This window comes from Tasmannia lanceolata, unplaced genomic scaffold, assembly GCF_043159265.1.
Source record: "Tasmannia lanceolata isolate RefF3 unplaced genomic scaffold, GAP_Taslan_0.1 ptg000005l, whole genome shotgun sequence".
Lineage (NCBI taxonomy): Eukaryota > Viridiplantae > Streptophyta > Magnoliopsida > Canellales > Winteraceae > Tasmannia > Tasmannia lanceolata.
In genome coordinates, this window is record NW_027518682.1 from 12550655 (window position 1) to 12575967 (window position 25313).

At 37.3% G+C, this 25313-nt stretch overlaps 1 protein-coding gene across 1 annotated transcript; it reads right to left on the reverse strand.

Moving 5' to 3' along the window:
• Nucleotides 1-729: 729 nt before the first annotated feature.
• LOC143877532 (sec23/sec24 transport family protein) lies at nucleotides 730-23450 on the reverse strand. The gene is made up of 14 exons (XM_077379637.1): nucleotides 23004-23450; nucleotides 22841-22906; nucleotides 20355-20408; nucleotides 20090-20262; nucleotides 19739-19925; nucleotides 19197-19342; nucleotides 18962-19116; nucleotides 16275-16356; nucleotides 15988-16103; nucleotides 12773-12868; nucleotides 6113-6236; nucleotides 3831-4105; nucleotides 1993-2207; nucleotides 730-1591 (listed from the first exon to the last, which is right to left on the reverse strand). Exons 1-14 carry the CDS (start codon nucleotides 23329-23331, stop codon nucleotides 1380-1382), a joined length of 2229 nt encoding a protein of 742 aa, XP_077235752.1. The 5' UTR covers nucleotides 23332-23450; the 3' UTR covers nucleotides 730-1379.
• Nucleotides 23451-25313: the final 1863 nt, after the last annotated feature.

Here is a 25313-nt window from a genome sequence, read left to right on the forward strand (position 1 = left end):
AACTTTATCAAAAGTAACAACATGCTCATATCCATGATGGGAAATTTTGTAGTAAATTAATTTTAAATAGCAAATATTTATAATAAATTATTATTGAATAGCAAAAATTTATAGTAAATTAAACATAATTTTCTTATACTTATATCACATTTAATTCTTATCAAAATTGATTTTAATAGAATATATATATATACACCTTTATTTTATCCCAAATAAATGAGCATAAATCTCATATATGTGTTTCTAAATCTTTCTGTGAATAAAATAAAATATAAGGGCATGCTTGGCTACCAAGATTTTTTTTTTTTAATGATAAATTGGTGTCTTCATGTGGTGTGAGTGTGAGGGGTAATTTATCATGGGAAAAACTCTACTCAAAATCTGATTGATTTTTTCCTGATTTTTAGCTACTTTCCACACCCTCATCGATCAATCGTCTCACACCTCTCTCCTTTTCCCACCCGCTGGCGCTAATTTATAATGAAAAAATAATCCTGGCTGCCAGACATGACCTTAAGGTAGATGTCACTGCCTCATTGCTCCATCTATTAGAAGATCTCAGCATATATATATGCATTGGTCTGGTCTCAAACATATCAACATCCTAACATGCTGCCGCAAATATGTAACACAAATGACAAGCTATGGGACCCAACATCAGAACGGAGGGAGCTGCCGAGTGAAAGGGTTAACATGTTTGAAACTGTGTGGCGTATGGGAGAAAACATGAAGAATAACCTGCAACCAGTGTCCCTGGCTCAATTGCTGAGGCGTAATACAGTTGTATCTAAAGAAAGAAAGAAAAAAAGGTTACACAATTTGAGATTCTACACCATCACTTTCAAAATTAGTTCGCATGCCCATCAATCTGAACCATTCATCAATCATACAACTATAAAACATCCAGCAAACTACATTCAACTGCTATTGTAATCTGCGAGATCTGTAATACCCAAGTTAAATTTTAGTAAAGAGGCTGCATCAAAGAACCCAGTCCAGAACTCTCAACACACTGCCCATCTCAGCTTATGTAACCCAATGTGTACAGTGCTCAGATTTAAACCAAACCCAAAGCAGTTGCTGCTTAAAAACCTCAAGCTTTTTGGCCAATCACAATATCCAACTCAGTTCTCTGAAACCCTAAAATGGAAAAAAAAAATGGTTGTAAGTCTTAAGGGGCAGTGTTTAGGGGTTTGAAGGTATCTCCCCATGACATTGGGGAAACCATTATTGTAAGTGGCTAGCCTTTCTTCAGAATTGGCAAATGAGAAGTAAAAGGTAGGTGGCTGATTCACTAGAACTATGATGTAGGTACTATTATGTCGGGCCTCAAACTGATTTGCGTTTCTTTTCTTTTTTTTGTTTGGAGTTACACTGCTTCATTTGATGTACTCCAACACATGCTGAGTGATCTCTTCAAGGAAGGAAACAAAACCCATCGTATTTGAGAGTGCAGTTCCATCAACATCCTGCTCTTCAATGAGATAGTTCTCAAAAGCTGTGGAATCGTCCTTCCCTCCACGAATAAATATTAGCTTTGGAGTGATACTTCTCTCTTGCTTTAGTTTGTTAATGGCTGTCCGCAATAGGCCTGACGCAGAAAATTTTGTCTTAGGGCACAGCAGAAAATGTGGAATAAAACAACATAGCTCTCTCTTAAGTCAGGTTGAAAAACTGAAAACACAAGCTATACTTGAACCAGAACATAGACAACTACTCAGATCAAACCACTTCAAGATTATAAACCTTATGTGCTCTCATTTTATTTTTTTTCAACTTCAATTTTGTGGTAAGAAAAACAGAGCAACCCTTTAACTCAATCCGACTCTTGATTATGCTAGCATGCAGGCAACAAACAAAACGAAAAAAAAAAAACAGTTATTAAGAATTCACTTTTTTTTTAAAGATATAACAAAGACTATTTACAAGAAGAAAAATTACAACCCCTAATACATGACTGAAGCAAACTAAAGGATGCAGAGGACTACTTACAATCATGTGGAGGCGGAAATGGAAGAGAAGGATCGGCCGTTGAAGAATAATACACAATGAGGATCGTGAATGCATCCAGAAAGAATATTGGACTTCCACTGGTTATCAGAGCAGCACGGCTCAGCGAGTGGCGTGGATATGCTTGTTTGTCAGGGGTAGTATATGATGTCAGTACAGGATATATGGCACGGTGAAGGTAACTTGGCTCCAGTGCACTGCACAAAACATTGAATAAATAAAATTGTACAGATGTAACCTACATCAAAAGCTTTTTTTTTTTTTGAATGGTTGCAAATTTCATATAAAAAGAATGGAAGACTGAGGTGGTCGACCATAAGATACAAAGAAAAAGAAAAATATACAATCAAACCGTTCAAAAAATAAAAATAAAAATGCAATCAATAGAATATCTAATCTGGTCACGGCGGGAGAAAATCAAACCACTCAGATCCCGATTTCCTAACACCATCCCTTGCAAACCTATCCGCTTCACTATTAGCTGATCTTCTAACCTACATCAAAAGCTTTGTAACCCCAATGGATGAAAATTCCATATGAAAAAAAAAAACCATGTGAAAAATAAAGTCTTCCACAAGTATCTGGTAGAAAGTAGAAAAAGGTCAGCAATGTGGTTGTATTTCCTTTGTATTCTTTTTTTTTCTTTTTAGGCAAGTGAAACTTGCACTGAAAAAGAAAATACCAAAAGAAACAAACATTACAAGGAGCAGAGCTTGACACAACAGCTCACTCCTGGCTAACAATACCCTCTCTAGCTGTTGGGTTAGCTTATCCAATTGACCTCTCAAGAAATAAGTTAAAAGAGAGTTACGAGAGTAGATGAACATAGTAAACCTTGAGGTCACAGAGAACCACTTATTATTGCATATGAAAATGAAATCAGCAGGGGGAAAACAAACAAGTCCAACGTGGGTAGCCCAAATTGTTGCCTGCCAATTCCCAAGTGTCCAATGCTTCTGTGAATAGAGTCGAAACAATAAAACTCAACTCAACTAAGCCTTTGTCCCAAACCAAATGGAGTCAGCTAATGAATCCTATAGAAAATTTTCATGAAGAAGGTGAAAGGATCTACCCGGCTCCAATTGACTAAGTCTAATCTTGACACTAGCTAGGTTCGTCTACATGAATCATTTTCTTCCATTCTCTCCTATCCAAGGTCATGTTCTATGTTATGTACCAAGCCATCAAGTCTTTCCTCACTGTGAATAGAGTTGAAACAATAAAGGAAAAGGAAAATTCAGTTTTAGCTGTCCACCTTCCACACCAACTTTTTTCCTATGGAAGGTGGACAGCTACCCAATCAAATAATTGGTATCTTATGATTGGTGCAATTTTTTGCATTACAGCCCACGTAGAAGGATCAGTGGAAGGACTGTGCAAATAAATGGCCCAGAGTGCCATGTGTATGTTGGTGATGAGCAGGCCACAATTTGGGTGTCCTCTCTGGTACTAAATCCCTCCTCAGTATAAAATCTAATGTAAAGTAACAAAACAGGTTAAGGAGCTGATGTGAATAGATCTAAATCCATATTTAAAAATGTACATGGCTGGTAAAAGAGTAGAAGTCAATCAAATAAAATAAACTGACAGGGTGCAACATGCCAAAATTTATGGGTGTCAACACTCACTAAAATGAAACATCCACAAAGTCGATTATTTGCTTTAATTGACAATCTTATTCATCCAATGACACCAACTCATGATATACGAGATGAACATTAGCATGTAAAAGGGTACTGCAGTGCTGAGATGAGTATCAAATACCACCATTCAAAAACAAAAATACAAAAAAGAAAAGAAAAAAGAAGAGTATCAAATACCTGAAAAGGCATTGCAAGTATATACGATAATCAGGATGAACACCTTCTTCATGAAAGCGGAGAAGAGGATTTCTGAGCAAAGCAAATACAAGACGAGGTAAAGGCTGCAACTGTGGACATTGGGAGAAGGCCACATCAACACGAGAAATTGAACTTCCATTTTCATAGTGAATGAGTTTATAGGCTTCATTATACTGGGCTGTGAGAATAACTAGCCAATCATGGAGTAACATCCTGCCTTCCCTCACTCCTTGTTCCAAAGAAGCTAAAATAACCTGAAGAGTGACATCTAAAGGAAAATCAGCAAATAACTAACAAACAGTTGGGAAAAAAATAGAAAGGAAAATCATTGAACATGAATGAGATATCTTCAAATTTTTCTGTTGTTTTAAGATGCCTCAACAAATATTTGCATGATCCCATCAGGTTTGCATACATTATATTTTCTCCAATGGCTATCAAAACACATTTTCACAAATTAATACTACTAAGAAAATACAATAAATCCAACATTTGAAAATATTACTGGTAAAAAACAAGTTTGGTAGAGAAACGAGATTTAATAATAAAAAAAATAGCAACCACTGAACAAAAAAACAGTCCAGGTCAATATCGATTAAACCAATGGAGATTACCCCTCCTCCCTCTCTCTTCAAAAAAAAACATATGGTCGTATGGCAAGTGATCCAGACTGTCCTTATAAGTGGGCCTTGCCATGGATGAGGTCAGTACAATCATTACACTTATCTGATCATCCTGTCTGTCTGATTGATGACCTTTAAATGGATTGTTAGAAACAGAAATGGTCAAAGGTCAGCATTCAATAAGTAGAAGTCCATTAAGCAGATGGGTAGGATCATCTAATCTGTGTGGTTTTTGTATCACGGATCATCTTTGGGGGCCCACTATATGAATAGTTCAGATATCCCAACTATATAGCCCCATGTCAGTGGTATTTGGTAATCAATCGCGATGGATAAAATTGACCCAAGAGAACCCCTTGACGACTTGAAATAGTTTCTTTATTCTTCAGTATATGCAGTAAGATAAATTTATGCAGACTTTGAGTAGGGAATATACAAGCAGAAATATGGAGAGACTGTTGGTTTAAATAACCACAAGGACAGGCAACTACGATCAAAGATAGTGTAATGAGATGTGCTCATAAATATATCAAATTAAGGCTACTAATCACTGACCATGGAGAAAAGAGGGTTGCCACAACAGCATAAAAGGCTCTAGCATAGGTTTAGTACTAAGCACCATATTGGAATAACTGGATAACTATCAATTATTTACTTAACTCCATTGGATAACAGCTAACCTTTACTTTTTTCAAATAATCAGTCACAATAATTACTCTTCCCACCAGTTGCCTATGCAGACCTGACTGAATAACTGTCATCGGGGTTCTCCATTGGCTTATAATAGGAGATATCAAAGGAATCCACTATATCAAAAACACTACCGGGGATATGCTTGTAAAGACGATTTAGATCTCTTCTTAAATCAAGAATCTCAAAGATATATAGTTAATGCCCAACCCGGTTCCATCTGGAAACCCAAGTGACCACATTAGAAGAATCGACCAATTATTCATAGATGAAAAAATTTATATCGACGCCCTCTTCCAAAATCTGCCAAAAGTACCATTTACCTAGGCCCATAGTTGTCAAACCCTTATGACTCGTATGAGTCAACTCCTGAGTCGAGTCAAGTTGTTAGGCTTTCAAGGCAAGTCGCATGGGTGACTCGCCTCTGTTGAAGACCCATCCAAGTCGTTGGGAGTCGACTCGAAAAAATAAGACTCTTACGAGAGTCGTTGGGCATGGGCTTTCTTGTTTTGATGGTTGAAAACTTGGAAGTTGGAACTTAGAACTAAATTATTTGTATGCATGCAAGTTATAAGCATGTAGTTATTTATATTTTTGGCTTAGTGCTTTATCTATGTGCTATTTGGTTATATTTTTTTTTACATGCTTCATCTTTTGATATATAATTATATTTTTTCAACTAATTTCTGTTCTTGTCAAAAACTCTTACGAGTCACGAGTTGAGTCGATTCACGGGTCATAAAATTAAGAAATCGAGTCATGAGTCAAGTCACAGGTTGACAACTATAAGTAGTGCCATTATCAAAATATAGTAGTTTGGGTATCAGTCCCCTATATAGTGCCATTATCAAAATATAATAGTTTGGCTATCAGTCCCCTATATATTTAGAATGATTATAAAATAAAGTTTTATCACATAATAAATTAAGCAAAAGTCGTTGAAATAACCTTGTGAACAAGGATGGACAAAATAACTTCAGAATCAACACCGTCATAGAGTTCATTGATGTTTCCAGCAGTTCCATATTGCAAAGTCCGTATCCTAAGTCGCCGCTTGAGAGAATGCCTGAATCTGCATAACATACATTATATCATACTAAGCCATAAAAGTTGGACCACAATATTTAGCAGTCTGAGACCATGATTTAAACCATAGTTAGCATGCTTGAATGATCAATTGAAAACTGACACATACTATGAAAGTTCACTAAGGCCGGAAGTGGGAAAAGATGTGCAGGAGATCTTACATTCAATAGAGCAAATTTGAAGAAATGATAATTTCATTTGAAAAAAAAAACGCAATGACGCACAGTTAAAAAAACTGAGGGAAACACACTAGGAGTGTGCAGAAAAAAATATGAGTAGGAGAATGCAAAAGATCTTAGAGATTTGAGGAAAAACAGAGTGCAATGCATGAAAAAATAAGGGAAATGATATCACCACAACCATGTCTTAATCATTGCACAGACCCAGCTTGTCTTTTCTTTTTAAATTGCCTTTTGAGAGCTCTTAGGGAACTGTAATAATCTTTTGACAGCTCTTTAAATACTAAAAGACAAGATGTGTTAGTGAAAATATCAAAACATGGTTGTAATGCTATCATTTCTGCCATTCAAAAAAATATATCATTTCTCCAAAAACAAATAGCATTTTGAAAACTGTGGAGATGGAATTTTATTTTCTGGGCCTTAATAGAAATATATTAAAGAAATGAACAGCATTACAACAGGGGAAGATATTGCTCCACACTAATTGCATCGCTATTTACACGTTTAGCTAATACCAACTTGGTCCATAACAGAAATATAATAATATATTAAAGAAATGAACATCATTACAACAGGGGAAGATAAGGCTCCATGCTAATAATATGGCTCCATGCTAATAATATCCCTATTTACACCTTTAGCTAACACATCAGCCACTTCATTAGCTTCTCTAGGAACATGAAAAAACTCCTATAGATAAGAAGAGGATTTCATTGTTGATGTGAGATGCCATGTACTTGAACTTCGCAGACCAAAGCCCAATAAGAAGAGCAAAAGCTTTCAGCTCATTTGAATATTTTCAGCCAACCCCCCCCCCCCCCCCCCCCACACACACACAATTCCCTTAAATTAAAAAAAAAAAAAAAAACACACATACAGAGAGAGAGAGAGAGAGAGGAAAACCATGAACTCTAGCTAGGCATCAGTTGCTGTAAGAGCTACATTCAATATTAAGGTTAAACATTTTAGGAGAGGAGGGTTCAATTCTTCACCCAACCACCACCAGAGTTGTCGATTTCATTTTGTTCGGCATTTCAATTTGGTCAGAAGGACGGGACATTTTGGTGTTGCGTCCGTTTCGGTTTTTCATTTCAGAAAAAGCGCTATAACAGAGAATTTTGTTTTAATATTAAATTTTGAAAAACTAAAAAAAAATGCAAATTTGTTAGAAAAATATAAGAAACCATTTTTACCAGCTAAATTTAACAAAAAGACTATTTTATTCCTTAAAACATCAAATTTGTTGCAATGCATCAATCGAACTAAGAAACTTTAATCATATAAAATGCCAATTACTAATTATAAATATTATTCAAATTTCTCACAAAGAACATCTCTCAAACATAAACCGTCTCCAAAGAGTTCTCATAGGTCAGATCATCAGATGCAACAGAATGGTACCCTCGTCAACACAGCCAATAGCTCCATGTATATAATCATCAGATTGACATCCTAATCTTTGTCATCCCCAATAGCAACATCAGTAGGTTCTTCCACTTGTCGCCAATCTAAATCCACTGTGGTGAAAATAGCAGGTATCATCCCCTTCTAACCAACCCATCAAGACATCAAGGTTGTCTAGGCTGATGGTGTTGTCTGTAGTTAATGGCTTTCTTCATAAATCCCTATTACAAATTTAATAATTTCTAAAGAGTTTAACTTTAAAGTTTAAACTTAAAGTGAGATTCATTCTTGAGAAATGAGATACAAAAAATAAAATAGGGGCAATCAAGGAGGGAGAACGTCAAATAAGGCCAAAGATTCCTTTGAAACACCCTCCCGAGCTAAACCATCCGCTACCGAATTTACTGAGCGGCACACATGGTTGAAGATCATAGGAGAAGCCTTCACCCAATCATACATCTCAAATCCCCACGGATGTCTCTCAGATATATTGAGCCCTTTGGAATTAGAAAACCGCCATTGGAAGTAGAACAGAAAAATTGCAAATAAATCAAATATATGGAAAATAGATGAATATAAGGATTTGAGAAAGATAGATGTGTTGAATACGAGAAGAAAATGGGGATTTGATAGGTTTAAACAGCCCTCATTTGTTGGAGGTAAAAGGATGCAAATTACACTTCTAATCAAGGTTTTAAATTTCGGATTTCGGCTTAAATTTTGCCGAAATTTGGCCATTTCAGCCGAAATTTCGAATTTCAATTTCAATTTCGGTTGAGGCCGAAACTGAAATTTCAATCCTTGCTTCAAATATCTATAAACAGTCAAAAGCGGGTAAGAAATAAAGTCAAAATGGTAAAAACAAAAAGTTAGGCATGAGGGCTTTCTGTAAATTTCAAAAGAATATGTGATTTCAGATGAAACATGGTGTTACGTCCGATGTCATCTGGAACGAAATGGACTGGTACGTAACAATTTTTTGGACGGGTCCATTCTTTTCTTTTTTTCTTTTTTCCTTTTTTTGAGAATGGTAAACCTGGACGGGTCTCGTCTTGTGTACCAGTTTTCCAAAAGGTACGAGATGTTTCGTTTGTTTCAGACAAAACAAAACGAATTTCACAACTATGGCCACCATCAACTCCGAGTGAAACGGGCCCAGAAGAGCTTTATGTATATTACCATTTACATGGAAGGGGCTCCTCTGTTAAAAACTCCCAAGAGAGGAGGGCTCCGCCACTCCACCTAGCCACCATCGATTAAGAGTAAGCACTAGGCCCCAAAAACGACAGAGAGCTTGATGTCTATTGTTATTTCCATGTAGAGATGATTTATCTCAGAAAATTCTTTTATTCATGGTTCCAGTACTGCAAAATACCGCATATGGAAAAAATTTCCATATAATTGGTTCTTTTTCTCCAAACAACCATTTTGACCAACACAAAAAGATATCAACCAACGAAGCCAGATACACCCAGGGCCCTTGAAAACTATACCATAAAATTGTCACCGTCGAGCAACAGAAAAAAGGTTATTAAGGGCTAATTATCACAATCAAAGCAGGACGGCCTGAAACCTCTTGCCTAAGAGAAACTAAAAATAATACCATTCAAAAAAAAAAATTCAAAAATAATAATGCAAACTACAACAAATGCATATCCGCAATAGAGTTGCCAGATACCTCTCCAAACATAGAAATATATAATTATTTAAACATATGGAAATATATACATGTTTTTTTTTTTTTTTTGGAATGTGGAATTTTATACATGTTACTATGATGAAACTATAACAATAACCTTCTAGAAGCCAGTTTATCCCAAAAATAATACCATTCAAAAAAAAAAAAAAAAACTCAAAAATAATAATGCAAACTAGAACAAATGCGTATCTGCAATAGAGTTGCCTGATACCTCTCCAAACATAGAAATATATAATTATTTAAACAATATGGTAATATATTCATTTTTTTTTTTTTTGAAATGTGGAATTTTATACATGTTACTATGATGAAACTTTAACAATAACCTTCTAGAGGCCAGTTTATCCACATTACACTTCTTTCAAATTTAAGATGACTTTCTCTAGGATCAAATCCTATCGCTCTGATCAAACTATCTCAAGATGACATTGAGGGAATCTCCCTCTACCCTCGTACAATCAAGGAGGTTCCTGTCAATTATCCTGATCTCTTGGAGAATCGCTCTAATGTCCACTTAATTTGAATCTGTTCTCCCTATAGGACCAGAGAAGGCCCACTTCATCGCATCATTCTCGTCTCTGAGAAGGCCTCCAACTCCTTCAGGTCTGGGGTTCCCTATGCTTGGAGAGAACAGGAGCAGGTGGCAGATTCTTTTATCACATTCTTAGAATCCCATTCCACTTTAAGGTTTCCTTGCAACTCACGAGCGAAGTCTCAGCCCGATGATCAGTGCCATAGATTTTACTTCAGTAGAATCATTCCATCAATCGACCCAAAAATGCGAAGGCTGTGTCTAATCATTTGAAACAATGAAGTGGATTCAACTTGATTGAATTTCAAGCAGTCAAAAGTAAGACAATGGTCTTAGTCGAGTCTCAATAATGACGGTCAACTTGGTAACTTGACTAAAACCATGAGTGATTTGACCAAGACATGAAATCCAATGGGATTTTAAGTTTAAGAGAGAGAGAGAGAGAGAGAGAGAGAGAGAGAGAGGCATTCGATGTAATATTTTTGTTAAAAGTATAAAAGATAAATAACGCCTTTCTCTAACAGCTTAAGCTATTGGAGAAGTTGGTAAGTTAACATGGTATCAGAGCTAAAGGTCTCGAGTTCAAACCTCCCGGATAGCAAAAATCCACATGCGATGGTCGGCCCAAAGTGGGACTACATGTGCCACGTGTTTGCCAAGTGGGCCACACGTGCGGGGGAGTGTTAAAGTATAAAAGATAAATAACGCCTTTCTCTAACAGCTTAAGCTATTGGAGAAGTTGGTAAGTTAACAATTTTTAAAACTACACGCGCTAGTTGTTACTTTTTAAGGATTAAAAGACTTGGCACATGAAATCTCAGCATCAACCTGGGGCCAAACCTAATTAGGATTTGCAACACCCCTATGTTGTGTTTGGATGCTGGTAGATGTTGGGAGGATTTGGAGAAGAAGAAATCAAAGGGAGATTAAAAGCAAATCAAAAGGAAATCAGTCAACGGGGAGATTGAGAGCAAATCTAAAAGACGTTGTTTGGTTTGGCCAAGATTTGCCATTTCCTAATAAAACTCAAAAGATAAGATTTGCCCGAGAATCTCTCCCCTTTTTCTTCGATTTGGAGAAATTCATCAAACGAATTTTGAGGGTTCCACGTCACTGACAAGCGCCTCACATCCCCGGTGGGCAAACTCCCCAATTTCGCTAAATTCTCTACCAAACACCCTTCAGCGAATCAGTAGAATTACATTCCCTGCTATTTTTCTCAACAAAAGGCAACCAAACAGAGCACTAATGAATATTGTTGAAAACAATCCATGGAAATCAAAGAAATGGAAGAATGATATTGCAGAGATTGAATGAGTTTAGAAACTATAAATGACACTGACCGATGCCATTCAAATAAATAAATAAATAACATCGACCGAAATAACAGATGACCATTATGAAAAAGAGCAAAATAAAAAGTTGCCAAAACTACTAAACACCTCAAGAGGGAGAAAATTTTAACTTTTAAGATTGTCGTTGATGCTTCTTCCTTGAGTGACAGGATTGCCTCTTTGTCATCTGTTTTGCCTTTTGTTCTTCAGTTTCTACATAGACTTGAAAGTGATAGAAAACATCTCCTTGATCGCACGAGTTATAATGGTCATAAACTACGCAAAGATCTTTGGAAGATTCAAGCCAACACCAGGCCTAAATTGCTCATCTACTTCTTTCCTGGTTCCTTTGCATCAAGTTCCATTGCGGAGGCTGTTAACATTCTCCCAACTCAGTAAGAAATTAAAATATTATTGCATTTAGGAGCAAGGAGGGTGGGATGGCTTGAAAGTCCTTGGAACCCACTGGAAAGTCTATGTTTGGAACTAGGAAAAAGACGCAGCAAATGTCTAAATGTAAGGATATATCAAACGGACAGGATTTTCAGTTCTCAAACTGGGCCCCAGAGTATGGTGTCACAGATGCTTTGAATCTATAATATTCACTTTATGATCACTATTATAGCAAGCGGTAATATAAACCTATGATCCCTCCAATCAAACTATCTCATGACCACTTTCCTAGGCTACACGATACGAACACACTTTTGGGCAGCTCAATAACCTAGTATCAGCATATCCCAAGGATAGTTGGATCTATAATATTCACGGTAACTCCAATCACTGAAAAAGGATTTAAATGAGCAACTGATGAATTAGTGTTTCACTTTGGGGTCACTTTTGTAACAAGCGGTAATATAAACCTATAAAGTCTCTTTGATGCCCAATAGCTTGGAGGAAGTCTGTAATATAGGTCACCTCACAAGTTATCCATCTCTTTGATATCCAATAGCTTGGAGGAAGCCTGTAATATAGGTCACCTCACAAGATATCCTCAAAAAAGATTAAATAGTAAAAAAAGAAGAGCATTCATATTAATCTAAGATGGAGTACGCTGTAACTTCCATTACCTACCAGAGTTGAAAAGCTTTTATGAAGACAATATAAACCAGAGACGAAAAAGTTTGAGTGTACATGGCAGATACCAAGATGCTAACGAATAAATGAAGCACCAGATGTAACTAAATTTATTTCCAAGATACAACAAAATAGATGGCATACCAATTATATTACAGTTCAACTTTAAAAAAATCCTTCGTACAAGGCATAAGTTTATCAAAGAAAATAATAGATTCATAACATTTTTTTTTTGAAATGGTATAATAGATTCATAACATATGTACAATTATGACCAAGTTAGGCTAAACATACTTATTTGCAGAAATCGATCCCGAATTTGAAGTTTCCTCATGCGGCACAACAACAGTATATTGAAATGCAATCTGTAGCACGGGAGGTTCTGTGTGTCTGCAAAAGAGTAAAATCAGAATTTGTAGCATTTACTATACGAGAATTAGAATTAGTAGTTCACTTGGCAGCAAATAAATGGTAAATTTGCATCACAATGATGATGAGCAATTAACTAAGAGAAAATCAATTCACATAAAAGCAACAAAAAGCAAGCAGGTTGGTATTAGAAGTTTCAGTTAAAAACTGGAATTAGCCAATTATAGGAGGGAAGGTAATGAAACTTGGCACTTTCCAAGCAGAATTTGCCTACAATGGTTCAACAATTCAGACTACCAGCAAGTCTTCATTTGAATTCCTCCATGAAAGAATCCCAAGCAAGTTTTAGACTTGGTTCCTCTCCCACTACAAGCCATTTATAGTGAGCAAGTCGGTCCTTTGTTGAGTATATTCACAACAACCAGGCTCGAATGTGAAAGAAGGTTGAAGCAAGCAAAAAGTACCTAGCGACGCCTAATCAACATTGAAGACCACAAGTCTTCAACATAGGGGCTAGGTCAGGGTTATTGGTATATTTTCAACGACAATGAGAGAGAAGTTTGGTGGGGACCTAAAACAAGCTCTAACAAAAGAAAATATGTAATTATCGCGTTCTACGTTGGATTATCTACAATTGTTACAAGATGGAACTATCTGAAGGATATAATATATCCCTAAGTCCAATGTTGTCATCAATGTTTCAGAATGTAGATGTGTGCCAAATTGTGGCCAAAGCAAATCCTAGTCGACTTGATGTGGCGCGATCAAGTACTCATTTGATGCGATCGAGCACTCGTTTGATGCGGCTGAATACCAAGTTGATGTGGTGATGCTCATAACTCGGGAGTCAAATGAGTTTTGACCAACTTTGTAGGACAAAATGCGGACTCGAACAAGAACACGGCCAAGGTAAAAGGGAGTTGATCAGAGTTGGGAATATGCTCATATGCTTCAAGGGAACCTCTTCATATGCCTTAAGGAAATGTTGGCGTGTGATTTGTTGCAACCAGCAGATCCCCTCTAAGCCTGCCCACCATGGATCCCTCTGAGTGCTGGAGAGTTCAAACTTAATTTTGATGGTTCAAGCAAAGGGAATTCAGGTCCAGCATGAGTAGGAGTCCTTAGAGATAAACAGTGGGCCTTCTCAAGTCCTATCGAATATAAGGTTTCAAACGAAGAGGAGTTGCAAGCAATTCTGCACGGCATTCGATTGATTGATCTTAGTACTCCCAATGATTTCATTGTTGAAGGACATTCACTCCACATTATCAGATGGATGAGCAATAGTACTCTATATCCTTGGAGAATTGCAGATGCAATAGAAGAAATCCAGGAGCACATTGGGAGGCATAGATTTCGGTTTCAGCATGTGTGGAGGTCTACCAATAGTGATGCTGACAGGTTGGCCAGATCAGGAGTCAGTAGGCTTCGCTTGGAGCTTTTCGATTCCCCCCCCCCCCCCCAGGTTTTGCGGAATTTGTATTTCTCTCCTTGTATCCATGTTTTATATGAGTTGATTTTTTATGTTTCCTTATGTATTGACCATCTCGGACTTTGGGGCTATCCCTTTTCTTCCTAAAATAATACCTACTGCCATTCAAAAAAAAAAAAAACAAGAAGTCTACCCTTCTAAAGACAGTGATCAGCAACCACTGATTTGCCTTTTTCAGATTCAGATAGAGGCATGCTATAATCTAACCAAACGATTGCCTAGATCATAATTTTACTACTATACATTGAAATAGTCTAGCTAAAGATGGCTAACCACACTTCCTCAGGGTCTTCTATAAAGTCTATCTAAATATGTTTCCTTTTTAGCTACTATTTGGGCATTGTGGAAGGAAAGTAATGCAAGAATATTTAAGGGTTATTCTAAGGGAGCCTGTTACATATTCAATAAAGTGATTGCTTTGTTTATTTCATGGGTCAAAACACTAGAAGATTTCAGATATGTATCAGCTTATGACTTGTGGAATGGGTGGAGAGATATAAGTATTGCCTCGTCTAACAGGCCAAAAGCAGCACAAGCTTGGTCCCCTCCGCCTAGCGGACCCTCAAATTGAACTTCGATGGTTCCAGTTTGGGGAATCCAGGGCCTGTAGGTATTGGTGGGCTATAAAGGAACGAGAAAGGGGATGTCATTTGGGTGTTTAGTGGGCCAATTAGAGTGGCAGACTCAAATGAGGTGGAAGTTCGAGCCATACACCAAGGAGTTAAAGTTTCTGCAAAGTGAAGTCATAAACAGGGTGGTGGTCAAAGGCATGGTTTAAAATTTCGGTTTCAGTAACCGTTTCGGACCCCACCGAAGACCGAAATTTCCGAAATTTCGTAATTTAGTTCGAAATTTCGGCCAAAATTTTGTAACACTTTTTAAAAAAAAAATAATGGCATTTAATCGAAATTTCGGATTTCGGTCGAAATTTAAAACCATGGTCAAAGGTGACACTCTCAATGTCATAAGATGGCCATGGAGATTCGCAGCTCAATTTGATGAGATTCAGGACAGCGTGGGATCCTCTTCGATACCTTTCAATCATATAAGGCAGACGGCTAATGGTGAGGCGGATAAGCTTGCCAGAGAGGGGGTACATAGGCAAAGAGTGGAGCTCTTCAACTTTCTCCCTCCATAGTTGCTAGCGTCTTTGCCTGTTTTCCCTCTGTACTTTTCTTATTTATTTGGCCTTTCTATGTATCCATTCGAGACCTCCTCGGTCTTTGTGTTTTAATGAATTGATCCTTACCATTCAAAAATAAATAAAGATGGCTAATCATACTTCCCTAGGGTCTTTTATCAAATGAACCCAAATAAAAATTTATCACAGTTTTGTATGAAAAATCACATGCCTATGCTTTGAAAATTGCTTTCATGCCTAACAGTCCCATTATTGGACTCAACTGTGAATTTACATTATTTACTCCACTATGATTTTAAATTAATCATTCTAGTAACCGTAAGAAGTCAAGAAATAAAACACAGATTAGGCTCTTGTCAATCTAAATAACTCCCTCCTAGGCTACATCAACAATAAAACAGAAAGTGTATAATACAATTATTAATGTACACAAATAAAGCAGAAATTGATCAACAATGTAGCATCTGATCATGCCCATATATTTCTCTGCATATAGAATAACTATACCTGGAAAATCCAACAGTATTTGCAAACTCAAAATCATAAGCATACGTCGCATAAGCATCACAACAAATGATGTGCTGAACATTTTCATACTGAGGATCTGGGAAGAAATGACCATACTGCAAAATAAATCAAAATTAAAAAGGTAAAATTAAACACCATCTAGGTTGATGACATACCAAATGACCAAGTTTAAATCAAAATTAAAAGGTAATAATAATAAAGTTAGAAATTTTACACAACAAAATGGAAATCGTGAAATTTAAAAACCATCTAGGTTGATGACATACCGAATTACCAAGTTTAAACTCAGTAGATGTCCTCAATCTCAATATACATCCGAAGGCATATGGACGACTCAACATTCGATACCTGTAACATGAATCCTCTTAAAATCTTTCATAAAATTATAAAAAAATTATGAATAAAAAAAAACTAAAGAATGGCACTGAAGAAGAAAATGCATTTAAAAAACATATTGTTATTTAGTACAATTGATTGTCCTTATTCTATAAAGACAAATCAGGCCCAGTTCTCTGAATGAAGTTTAACTTCGATGGCATTTCTTGTGGCAATTCTAGTCCCGCCATCACTGGTGGAGTTCTGAGAGATGAGTCTGGTGTGATTAGCATGTCCTACTCTATTCCCATCAAGGTGGCCTACTCTTTTTAAAGAAGGAAAAATTATTAAAAGAACAAGAACAATTGGAACGAATAGTCCCAAACCACAATCTGACAACGGAAGAACCATTCAAAAAAACGGAAGAAAGCGAAAACAGAAAGGATACAATCTTATGCCATTGGGAAGACGTTAGAACTTAGAAACTACCATTACATCAATGTTGGTATCCAATCTAGATATAATGTCTTGGATATGCATGATGCAATTGGCCAAGTCACCGCGGATTGTTACTTTTCTCTTAGGCCCATGCCCATGATATGGCATCGGTGGAATCGCCCTCCACCCAAATCCGCCTTCCCAAATTATCATATACAAACTTTAAACCTTCAAGAAGGGCCGTCACTTCAGCCAAGTTAGAATCTATTGTCCCAATATAACCATAGAACAAAATGATGATATCTCATGTATCATTTGGAAGGATTCACCTAATGGCGACACTCCTTGATTGCCTCGAGCTTCCTTCAAAATTAAATCACAAATAATTGGAACGAGGGTTCCATCCACATTCTTCTTCAGAGGACTGCATCTGCCCCAAGCAATTTCTTTCCACATTCTAAGGGTGTCAGAGGCGTTGAATGTCCATTTGGGATCTTGAGCTTTAGAACATATGATGAAAAAGATCTTAATGTTTTGAACAGGATAGACAGCATTGGGTGGAAGGCCATTGTTTGGGCCTCGAGTAGGTGTTTTCGGCAATGGTGATTAGCCAATTCATTTTGCATATTGGAGACTTATGGAACCACACTTCCATATCCTTTTCCCACATTCCCCGCACCACTAGCAAGGTTGGGAATAAGCTTGCCTTAAAAGTGTCACGGGAAGGGAATCCCTAACTGTATCAAGTATTGCTCCCAAGAATTAGTTAGGGGGCTTCTCTTCTCTTCTCTTGCAACAAGACACCTCGGAACTCCCATTTCTGTTTCTTTTAGTCTCCTTTAATAAAGTTATCTTTCTAAAAAGAACCTTTTTTTTTTTTTGTAAGAAACGTTTTATTGATTACAAGAAGCAAAATACACAAAAAATTGCAAAGCTTGCAACGCCAAGAAATGGAGCTGGACAAATTGGATAGTATTCCAAATGCTCAAAGAAAACCTTGCTACTCTATCTTTTATGTAATGACTCCAGCTGTGGTTTTTGCCTCCAGCTGAATGTGACGAAAGAAAATAACAAACATTACAGAGAGAAGATACAAAGAATCTCAAGTCATATAGAATATTTGTTAATGCCATGGGGACAATAGTGTGATAGACTTCATGACAGGCCCATCTAATAAAAATTCATCCATTCTATTCACCTTCTTTACTTAGAGGACCAAAAAAAGAAAAACCTCCGAAAGTCTCAAGATTTCTAAAATTTCATAATCCCCAAGAGGACCAGCATAGCCTACTTTCATCAGACCTCAATCATCTCTGATCAAACTTCCAGTACACTGGCACTTGGATTTTCAAAAACACCACCACCAAAATTTAATGCAAGGCACTCTTCAATGACTACTCCCATCGATCTGTCGGTCTTAATATGCTCATAAAATCCTCAGCCAGCTACTAGGCAGAAAACTCAGAAATATCTAGCTAGCACCATGTAGCCCTAAAAAGTAAAGATTCCATTGGATCAATAAGTTTACAATGCTCCTTGAAAACCACAACTGATACCTCTACGCATATGCAGATCCTTTTTTGCATTCGTTATAAATGTCTGAAAGATTGTTGATGACTATTTATCTGAAAACCTTCAATATATCTAAAGAGATTACGGAGGTGTTTCAGATTTCCTTTCGTCTAGACTTTAGGAAAAGTGGCACGTGACATCAAAATCAGTATCACTATCAAGCCAGGCATAGTCTTGTGGACTCCTTTTTTTCAATTTGTAGTAGTGGTATTTCTCTTTTAGCTCAAAACAAGTTAGTATGCAAACATTAAAATAAAATTGAAACCTATGTCACAAATATCATTCTCGGGAATTTCTCAGCAAGAGAAAATTTCGGGATATATTAAATTTTTTATTTTTTTCAGGTTTATATCGGGAAAAACGATAAAAATAAAATTATTTAAAAATATATAAAATTTAAGAAAAAAATATCGTGAAAATATCAGGATAATATCGTGATATTATCGCGATATTTTGTGATAAAAATGAAAATATCGCTATTTTTATAATCTCAGGATTTTATTTTATTTTTTTTAAATATTAAAATCTCGGGATTATTTCAGGATTTTGTCGTTTTATCAAAATGCACCTTTAAAAACTCGATATTTTGAAATTATCGGAGATATTTGTGACATAGATTGAAACTTACATGTCCTGAGGAAGGGTTGAATCATCAGTACTTGAATACAGAAACAATGAGCCACCACTCTCAATGCTCAGAAACTTTAGAGATGCCAAGTCTGTATACTCGTTGGTGACAGCAAATATGTCCACACAAACACCTGATTGAACAGCCACAGTAGCCTGTGAAACGTCGGTCAGTGTTTATATTTCCTAATCAAGTAATTCCTAAAATCTTTAGCCAGTCTTGGAACCAACATTACCAGCTGTTTGTAAAATGGTGTCTGCTCAGGAAGCAATGCAAGGTCCGCATCCTCTCCCTTGCTAGCATATTGCTCACCATACCGTCTTGTATCTAATTGTCCAGCTCCATAATCCGGAGGACCAGAAAGGAAGGCGAAAACCCTAGCTGCATTTGTTTTCAACCACAACAATCATTTCACTTGAATACAAAATTGTTTAGGGTACATGTTCAAGGAAAATAATGAATAACACAACAAAGTAATCTTTTAAGCATGTGCTCTAATCAAGGATTTAAATTTCAGTTTCTGTTTATTTCGGCCGAAATTCGGTAAAAAACCAAATTTCAATAATGCTGGAAAAACACTTAAACAATCACATTTCCCCAAAATTTTGGCCAAAATTTCCCCGAAATTTGGGACTTTGGCCAAAATTTCGGATTTTGGTGATTTCAGTTTCGGTCCCAACCGAAATCCGAAATTCCAGCCGAAATTTAAAACCATGGCTCTAATTATGTCAGACTTTCACAAAGATACTGTGAGAAATGCTTTGAACTATACCATACCCAATGCAAATGTATTTCCGTATTCTGATCCAAGGTATTTAAAAAGGGCTTCCATCGCTGCACCAAAACCCCGCCCACCCAGTAACACGCCATCCATTCCTTGCCCTGCAGCCGTGCTTCTTTCCCAGGATGTCGTTGGCTTCAGCGTTTCAAGGGCTGCTCCAATGCGATCTTTGCAAGTTTCCACCTGTTTCAGAATTCATAGACTATAAGAATGCTAATATAAATGCATTTTGCATGGCTGAATTGAGTTGTTTTCCCATAACCACATCACTGATATAGCTGTAAATGGAAATTTTCAGCATCATTTTGAAAGCAGGATTGACTGAGTGATAACAGTCACTAACATACAGGAGCCAAGAAAGAAAGCAATGGCATGGCATCTTCAAGCTCAACGGGTAACGGGTCATCTGATTCCGGGGGTATGAAGAAGTTCTTTACAACCGGTATAGGACCTTGGACATCATACAACCCTATCTTATGGCTGAATGTAACTAGCCCAAACAAAGATCCCGGTCCAAGAGCTGCCAAAACCAAAAAGAGAGAAGATCGAGCTACTGAGAACACAAGTCATGGTATGAGAGCCATAAATGATCGTGGCTTAGAAATTGCTTACCTTCTAAAGCAGCTAGAAGTGAACTTTTGATAAGCTCCAAGAACTCCTCAGAAGCTGCAGTGCATTTCAAGAGGTTTCAGAAAATCAGTCATCAGTCTATGGACTTACCAAAGAACGTATGAAAGCATTTAGATTATATAGAGCATACAATTCAGTCATACAAATTGATGAAAGAAGAAAAAAGAAAAGCTGTGCAGCTAGAAAAATATTTGAAAATAACGGTACAAAAGACATCTAATAACATTGTAACATTACTTCAGATTCATAGCCGCTATAAAAGCATTGATGCAGTCACTGGTCGTCAGTCCCTAAAGAAGATTGTTCTTGGCATATATTTGATAATTAACAATAAAGAACTTCACAGACATAAAAGGAGTGTAACTACGAAGTGATGGCTGTTCCAGCTTCCAATACATTGATAATTTCTTTCAGTTTATGTGAAGTGATTAAGAGCAGAGACAAAAACAAACATGCCCTGTCAATATCACAAGAATAACACAAAGATATTATGAAATTATGCCATTCAAAAAATAGATACTATTAAATTATGAACAAAAACCTAGATCTAGAATGCAGCAGTAGAAGCGACTCATCGTAGAAGCTTCGCTTCGACGAAGCCAATCCGAGTACCAATTTCATGGACATGTTCCCATTATAGAAGTAAAAAGTAAACCCATTCGAATAGAAGAGGTCTCAAACGACCAAACACCTAGGGAATGCAGGGTAAGGCAAGGCTTGGCTCCTACTAACACTGATAGAACACAAGGATTGAACCAAGATCAGACGTAGCATTGAGGTTGGCAAGGGAGCCACACAAGGTGCGATGGATCCATCGAAAGAAACAACAGGAACAGTCGATAGAAGTAATCGAAAGCTTCGACCCCCATCCGTTGCTTTGTATTCTTTTCGGTACTGTCAGATAGGAAAAAGGAAATACAGTTCGTGACAGAATCCGTTGCAAAGGGAATCTATACTAATAAGGGCTAATAGGTGGGTGGGGGGGGCTATATTATCACGCCCTATTAGTATAGTATTAGTAAGGGAAGTTGGCAAGTCGCGTAGGCCCCCATATGTGAGAAGGGCTAATAAGGAAGCACGCCGACTCTGAAAGGAAGCTCGCGAGAGGAAAAGAAACAATGACATTCATCCCAAGCTGATTGCTTCTCTCAGGATGGTAGTGAGGAAGAAAAATGCTCTGTCTTTCGATGTAATTCCAAGTCTTTGATGTCCCTCGGAGACTGACAAGAACCTTCTAAGTTCTAACTCAATCAAGTACTTAAAGCACCCAAAATCACAAATTTTCTTCTCAGAGTCTTACTTGCTAAGCATTTTGAACTATAAGCAATGTTTTGAAAATCGTAATCGAATCGTAAATCGTAATCGGGGTCGAATCGTAACGGATTGTAAATCGTATAGTAAATCGTAAGATTCATTCAAAATATAAAAAATATGTATAATAAAAAATTATAAATAAATTAAAGAATAAAAATAGCCAATTATTCATTTTTCATCCAAATTCATTAATTCAAATAGAAACTACCATGATTAGCATTCAATATTTTAATATGAATTGTTTGCTGACAAACTTGACACATACTAATCATCTAATTCTCATGATCTCATCCAAACCCATGCATCTTGGTTAATAATCTTTAAAAAAAGACACAAGATCATATCAATTCTCAAAGTCTCAAACATCAAATGACAAATATCAATCATAAAAGACTGGAATCAATGTTGTCCTTATTGTGGTAGTCTCCCACCTCGACTCCCACCTCAATGTGAGTAATGCCCTCAGGCCTCAACAAATGCTTTTTGCTCGACTGGTTCGATTCGTTCGAAGTCCTACTCCTCTGTCTTCTTCCTTCTGATGAGAGGGATTTCAAAGGCTTCTTGTAATGTAGAAAGGAAATGAGGTTTTTTGAAATAAAGACATATTTTCTTTTATACAAAACTTAATTTGGATAAATCGCATAAATCGTATGAATCGAACGATTCACTATCGAATCGTAAGATTCATACAAATTAAGATTCAATCATGGGATTCAAATCGTTTTGCCTAAGAATCGTAAATCGAACCGTAAATTGTAAGATTTTCAAAACAATGATTATAAGTTTTAATTTCTCATGAAAAAAGAAAAGAAAAAGACAAACATCCCCTGTCAGTGTCATCAAAATTGGAACAAAATTGCAAAACCCACTGAATCAAAACAGCACAATTCTAACTATACATCTATTTTTTTAATGCTGTATAAATAATTTAGGAGTTCAAATGAGTATCATAGATAGAGAGAGAGAGAGGACATGAAAATAAACTGTATATAGTTTTCTAACTATCAGTTTATAAGGACATGTTTGTTTTGGATTTTGAGAACCGATTGTGAGTCCAAAAACAGGGCCTAAATAGTTAACAATAATCATCTAAAACGGAACACAAAAATAAACAAAAAATCGATGGTGATACAAAATAAAATCCAAAATTTTACATGACAAATCGACTGCAGCAACATAGACCGGACGAGCTTGCATCGATTCTTCCGCAGATCCATCCTCTATACAGAAAAAAACTTTCATCAGATCACAGACCGGGAAAAAAAAACAAAACCCTAACTGATCCGAACTACGAAAAAGGGAACTACAATTGAATACCAGGAAGCTCGAGATCTATGAAAGATGAGCACATCTCGGGGCATGATTGAGGGTGAGAATAGCGAGCAATGGCCTGAGAAGAGAGGCCATTTAGGGTTCCACAAAGAGCGCAACCCCAAGCCCATTGTTCTAACTCGCAGTATGTGTTAAAATAGGCCCAGCAGTTCTCGCACCGAGGGAGGAGATGCCCTTCGGAACCGGAGACGGGAGCGTTTCCGATCTCGTCGGCCGGTGAGAATGGCGTGAGGGAGATTCCCCACGGCAGACCTCCGGCCTCCTGGATTTCGGCATCCACCGGAAACCTATTTACTGTTGCCCTAACCGCCATTGACGAGCTTCTGTAGTTCTGAAGTCTCGAGAGAGAGGTTTTTAGGTTTTACGAAGGCTTTTAGGTTTTCGAAGGTTTTTGGCGAGGACAGGAAGACGCTCCAATTTGTGGGCCCCGTGGGGTCCACTACAAAATATAAATAAATTAAGAGAAAAGTGCTCTGCGCTCATTCGTCACTTTTTGTGGACCCCGCAATGGTGGACCCGCCATACGAACCAATGGGACAGTGTTAAAACTGAATCGGCCATCTATCGGACATTGCGAAAAAGATTAAAGAACTTGGGGGTGAGGTCTCTGAGCTATAGCTCAACCTGAGCAAGCCACTATAAACACACCATCTCCATGTTGTTTGACTCGTCCAACCCATTCATTCCATAGGACTTCACATAAATATGGTGTTCCTAACAAATCATCTCCATACAATCATCATAACCACTCGATCTGTAGAAACCCACTCTCTAGCCGTCCATTCTAAAAGTCCACAAATCAACAGATACTATGATCACGTGAAGATGATTTCTTAAGGACACCCTACCTATGTTAGGTCCTATAGAATGAACATGTTGGATGAGTCAAACAACATGATTTCTCGCTGCACCCGGAAGGTACCCAAATCAACAGTGCAACACATTTATCAAGTTCAAGTAATGCTCGAACTTTGCCACAAGGACGAGCTTTATCCATATCTTCCCCGAATATTGTTTTGTATATCTTATTAAAAAGGGATAGGGCAATGATATATCCACCCACTTCTCCTCCCTGGGCCACCCCTTGTAATGCTGTAAAAAGAGTAGTCATAAATACACCAGAGAGAGTGGGTGGGATACGCTTCCCAATGGATAATGCCCTCAGACATGATGAACTTAATTGGTCTTCGTATGGTGTACTCGGCTTTCACTAAGTACGTTGTAGTTTTTTCACTATCATAATACAATTATCACGTGTATTACCATATATCAAAGTCCCAATTAGCCCCTTCAACCATATAACTTAATTCACTATCTCAGTCAATGTCATACACTATGCTTCGTGGTAGAAAATGCAAACGTTGATTGCAAAGTCTACCTTAACCCATAAGAGCGGAGAAGTAGTATGTGATAGGCCTCCTCATATCTAAGCAACCAACATAGTCAAGATCTACGTAACAAACACAACCTGTAGGGCACGTTTTGCTACTATGATATTTTTTTCCTTAGAATATCAGCTTACCTAGTGGTGAGGGACCGTGGGAGGGATAGACATTAGAGGGATCGAGTGAGAATAGGGCAAGAAAAGCATGGAAAATAAGGAAACAAAAAACTATACTCAAAATGTGATTGACTTTTAACGTTTTTAGTCACTTCTCACCCTCGTCTCAGTTGTGCCCTCTCTAATCTCTCTCTTTCTCCCACCCACCTCACTCCTCTCTCACCACTTGAAGACACTAATTTATCATGAAAAAAAATCATGGCTGCCAAACATTGCCTTGGTGTCACAATCCCTACCAAAAATTGCAAGTGATAGGCACACTAAGTATATCTTGAGTTATGCTAGAAGGAGCAACATGCATTTATAAGCAAACTTGGGTGACTTGGGTTTAAGGGTGTTTCCAAAGGAAATACTAGTAGTTGGTTTTTTTTGGTGGTGGTGGTGCGAGCCTCTCTCCAAGACAATGTCTGGACTGTTACGCCTTTTATGTGGGTAAAAACTTTCCCGAAAGGAATTTCGCTACCTTAGGACTGTTATAGTTACGACCGCCATTCACTGGGGCTTTGTAGCCAGCTCCCCTGTCATCAGGTCGCCGACTCCATTGACCTTCCCGTGTTTGTAGCTTTTACAAAAAATATGTCTTCTCATAGCAGAGTTTCAAGAGTTCACATCCTGCCCAGGCCCTTTAACGGTGTTTTTAAAGTGGAAATCGGGTCCTATAATTGATATTGAATTGAAATAGGATTTCAATTCTAAGGCCTGATTTCAGCACTTGGTTCAAAAAATGAACAGGA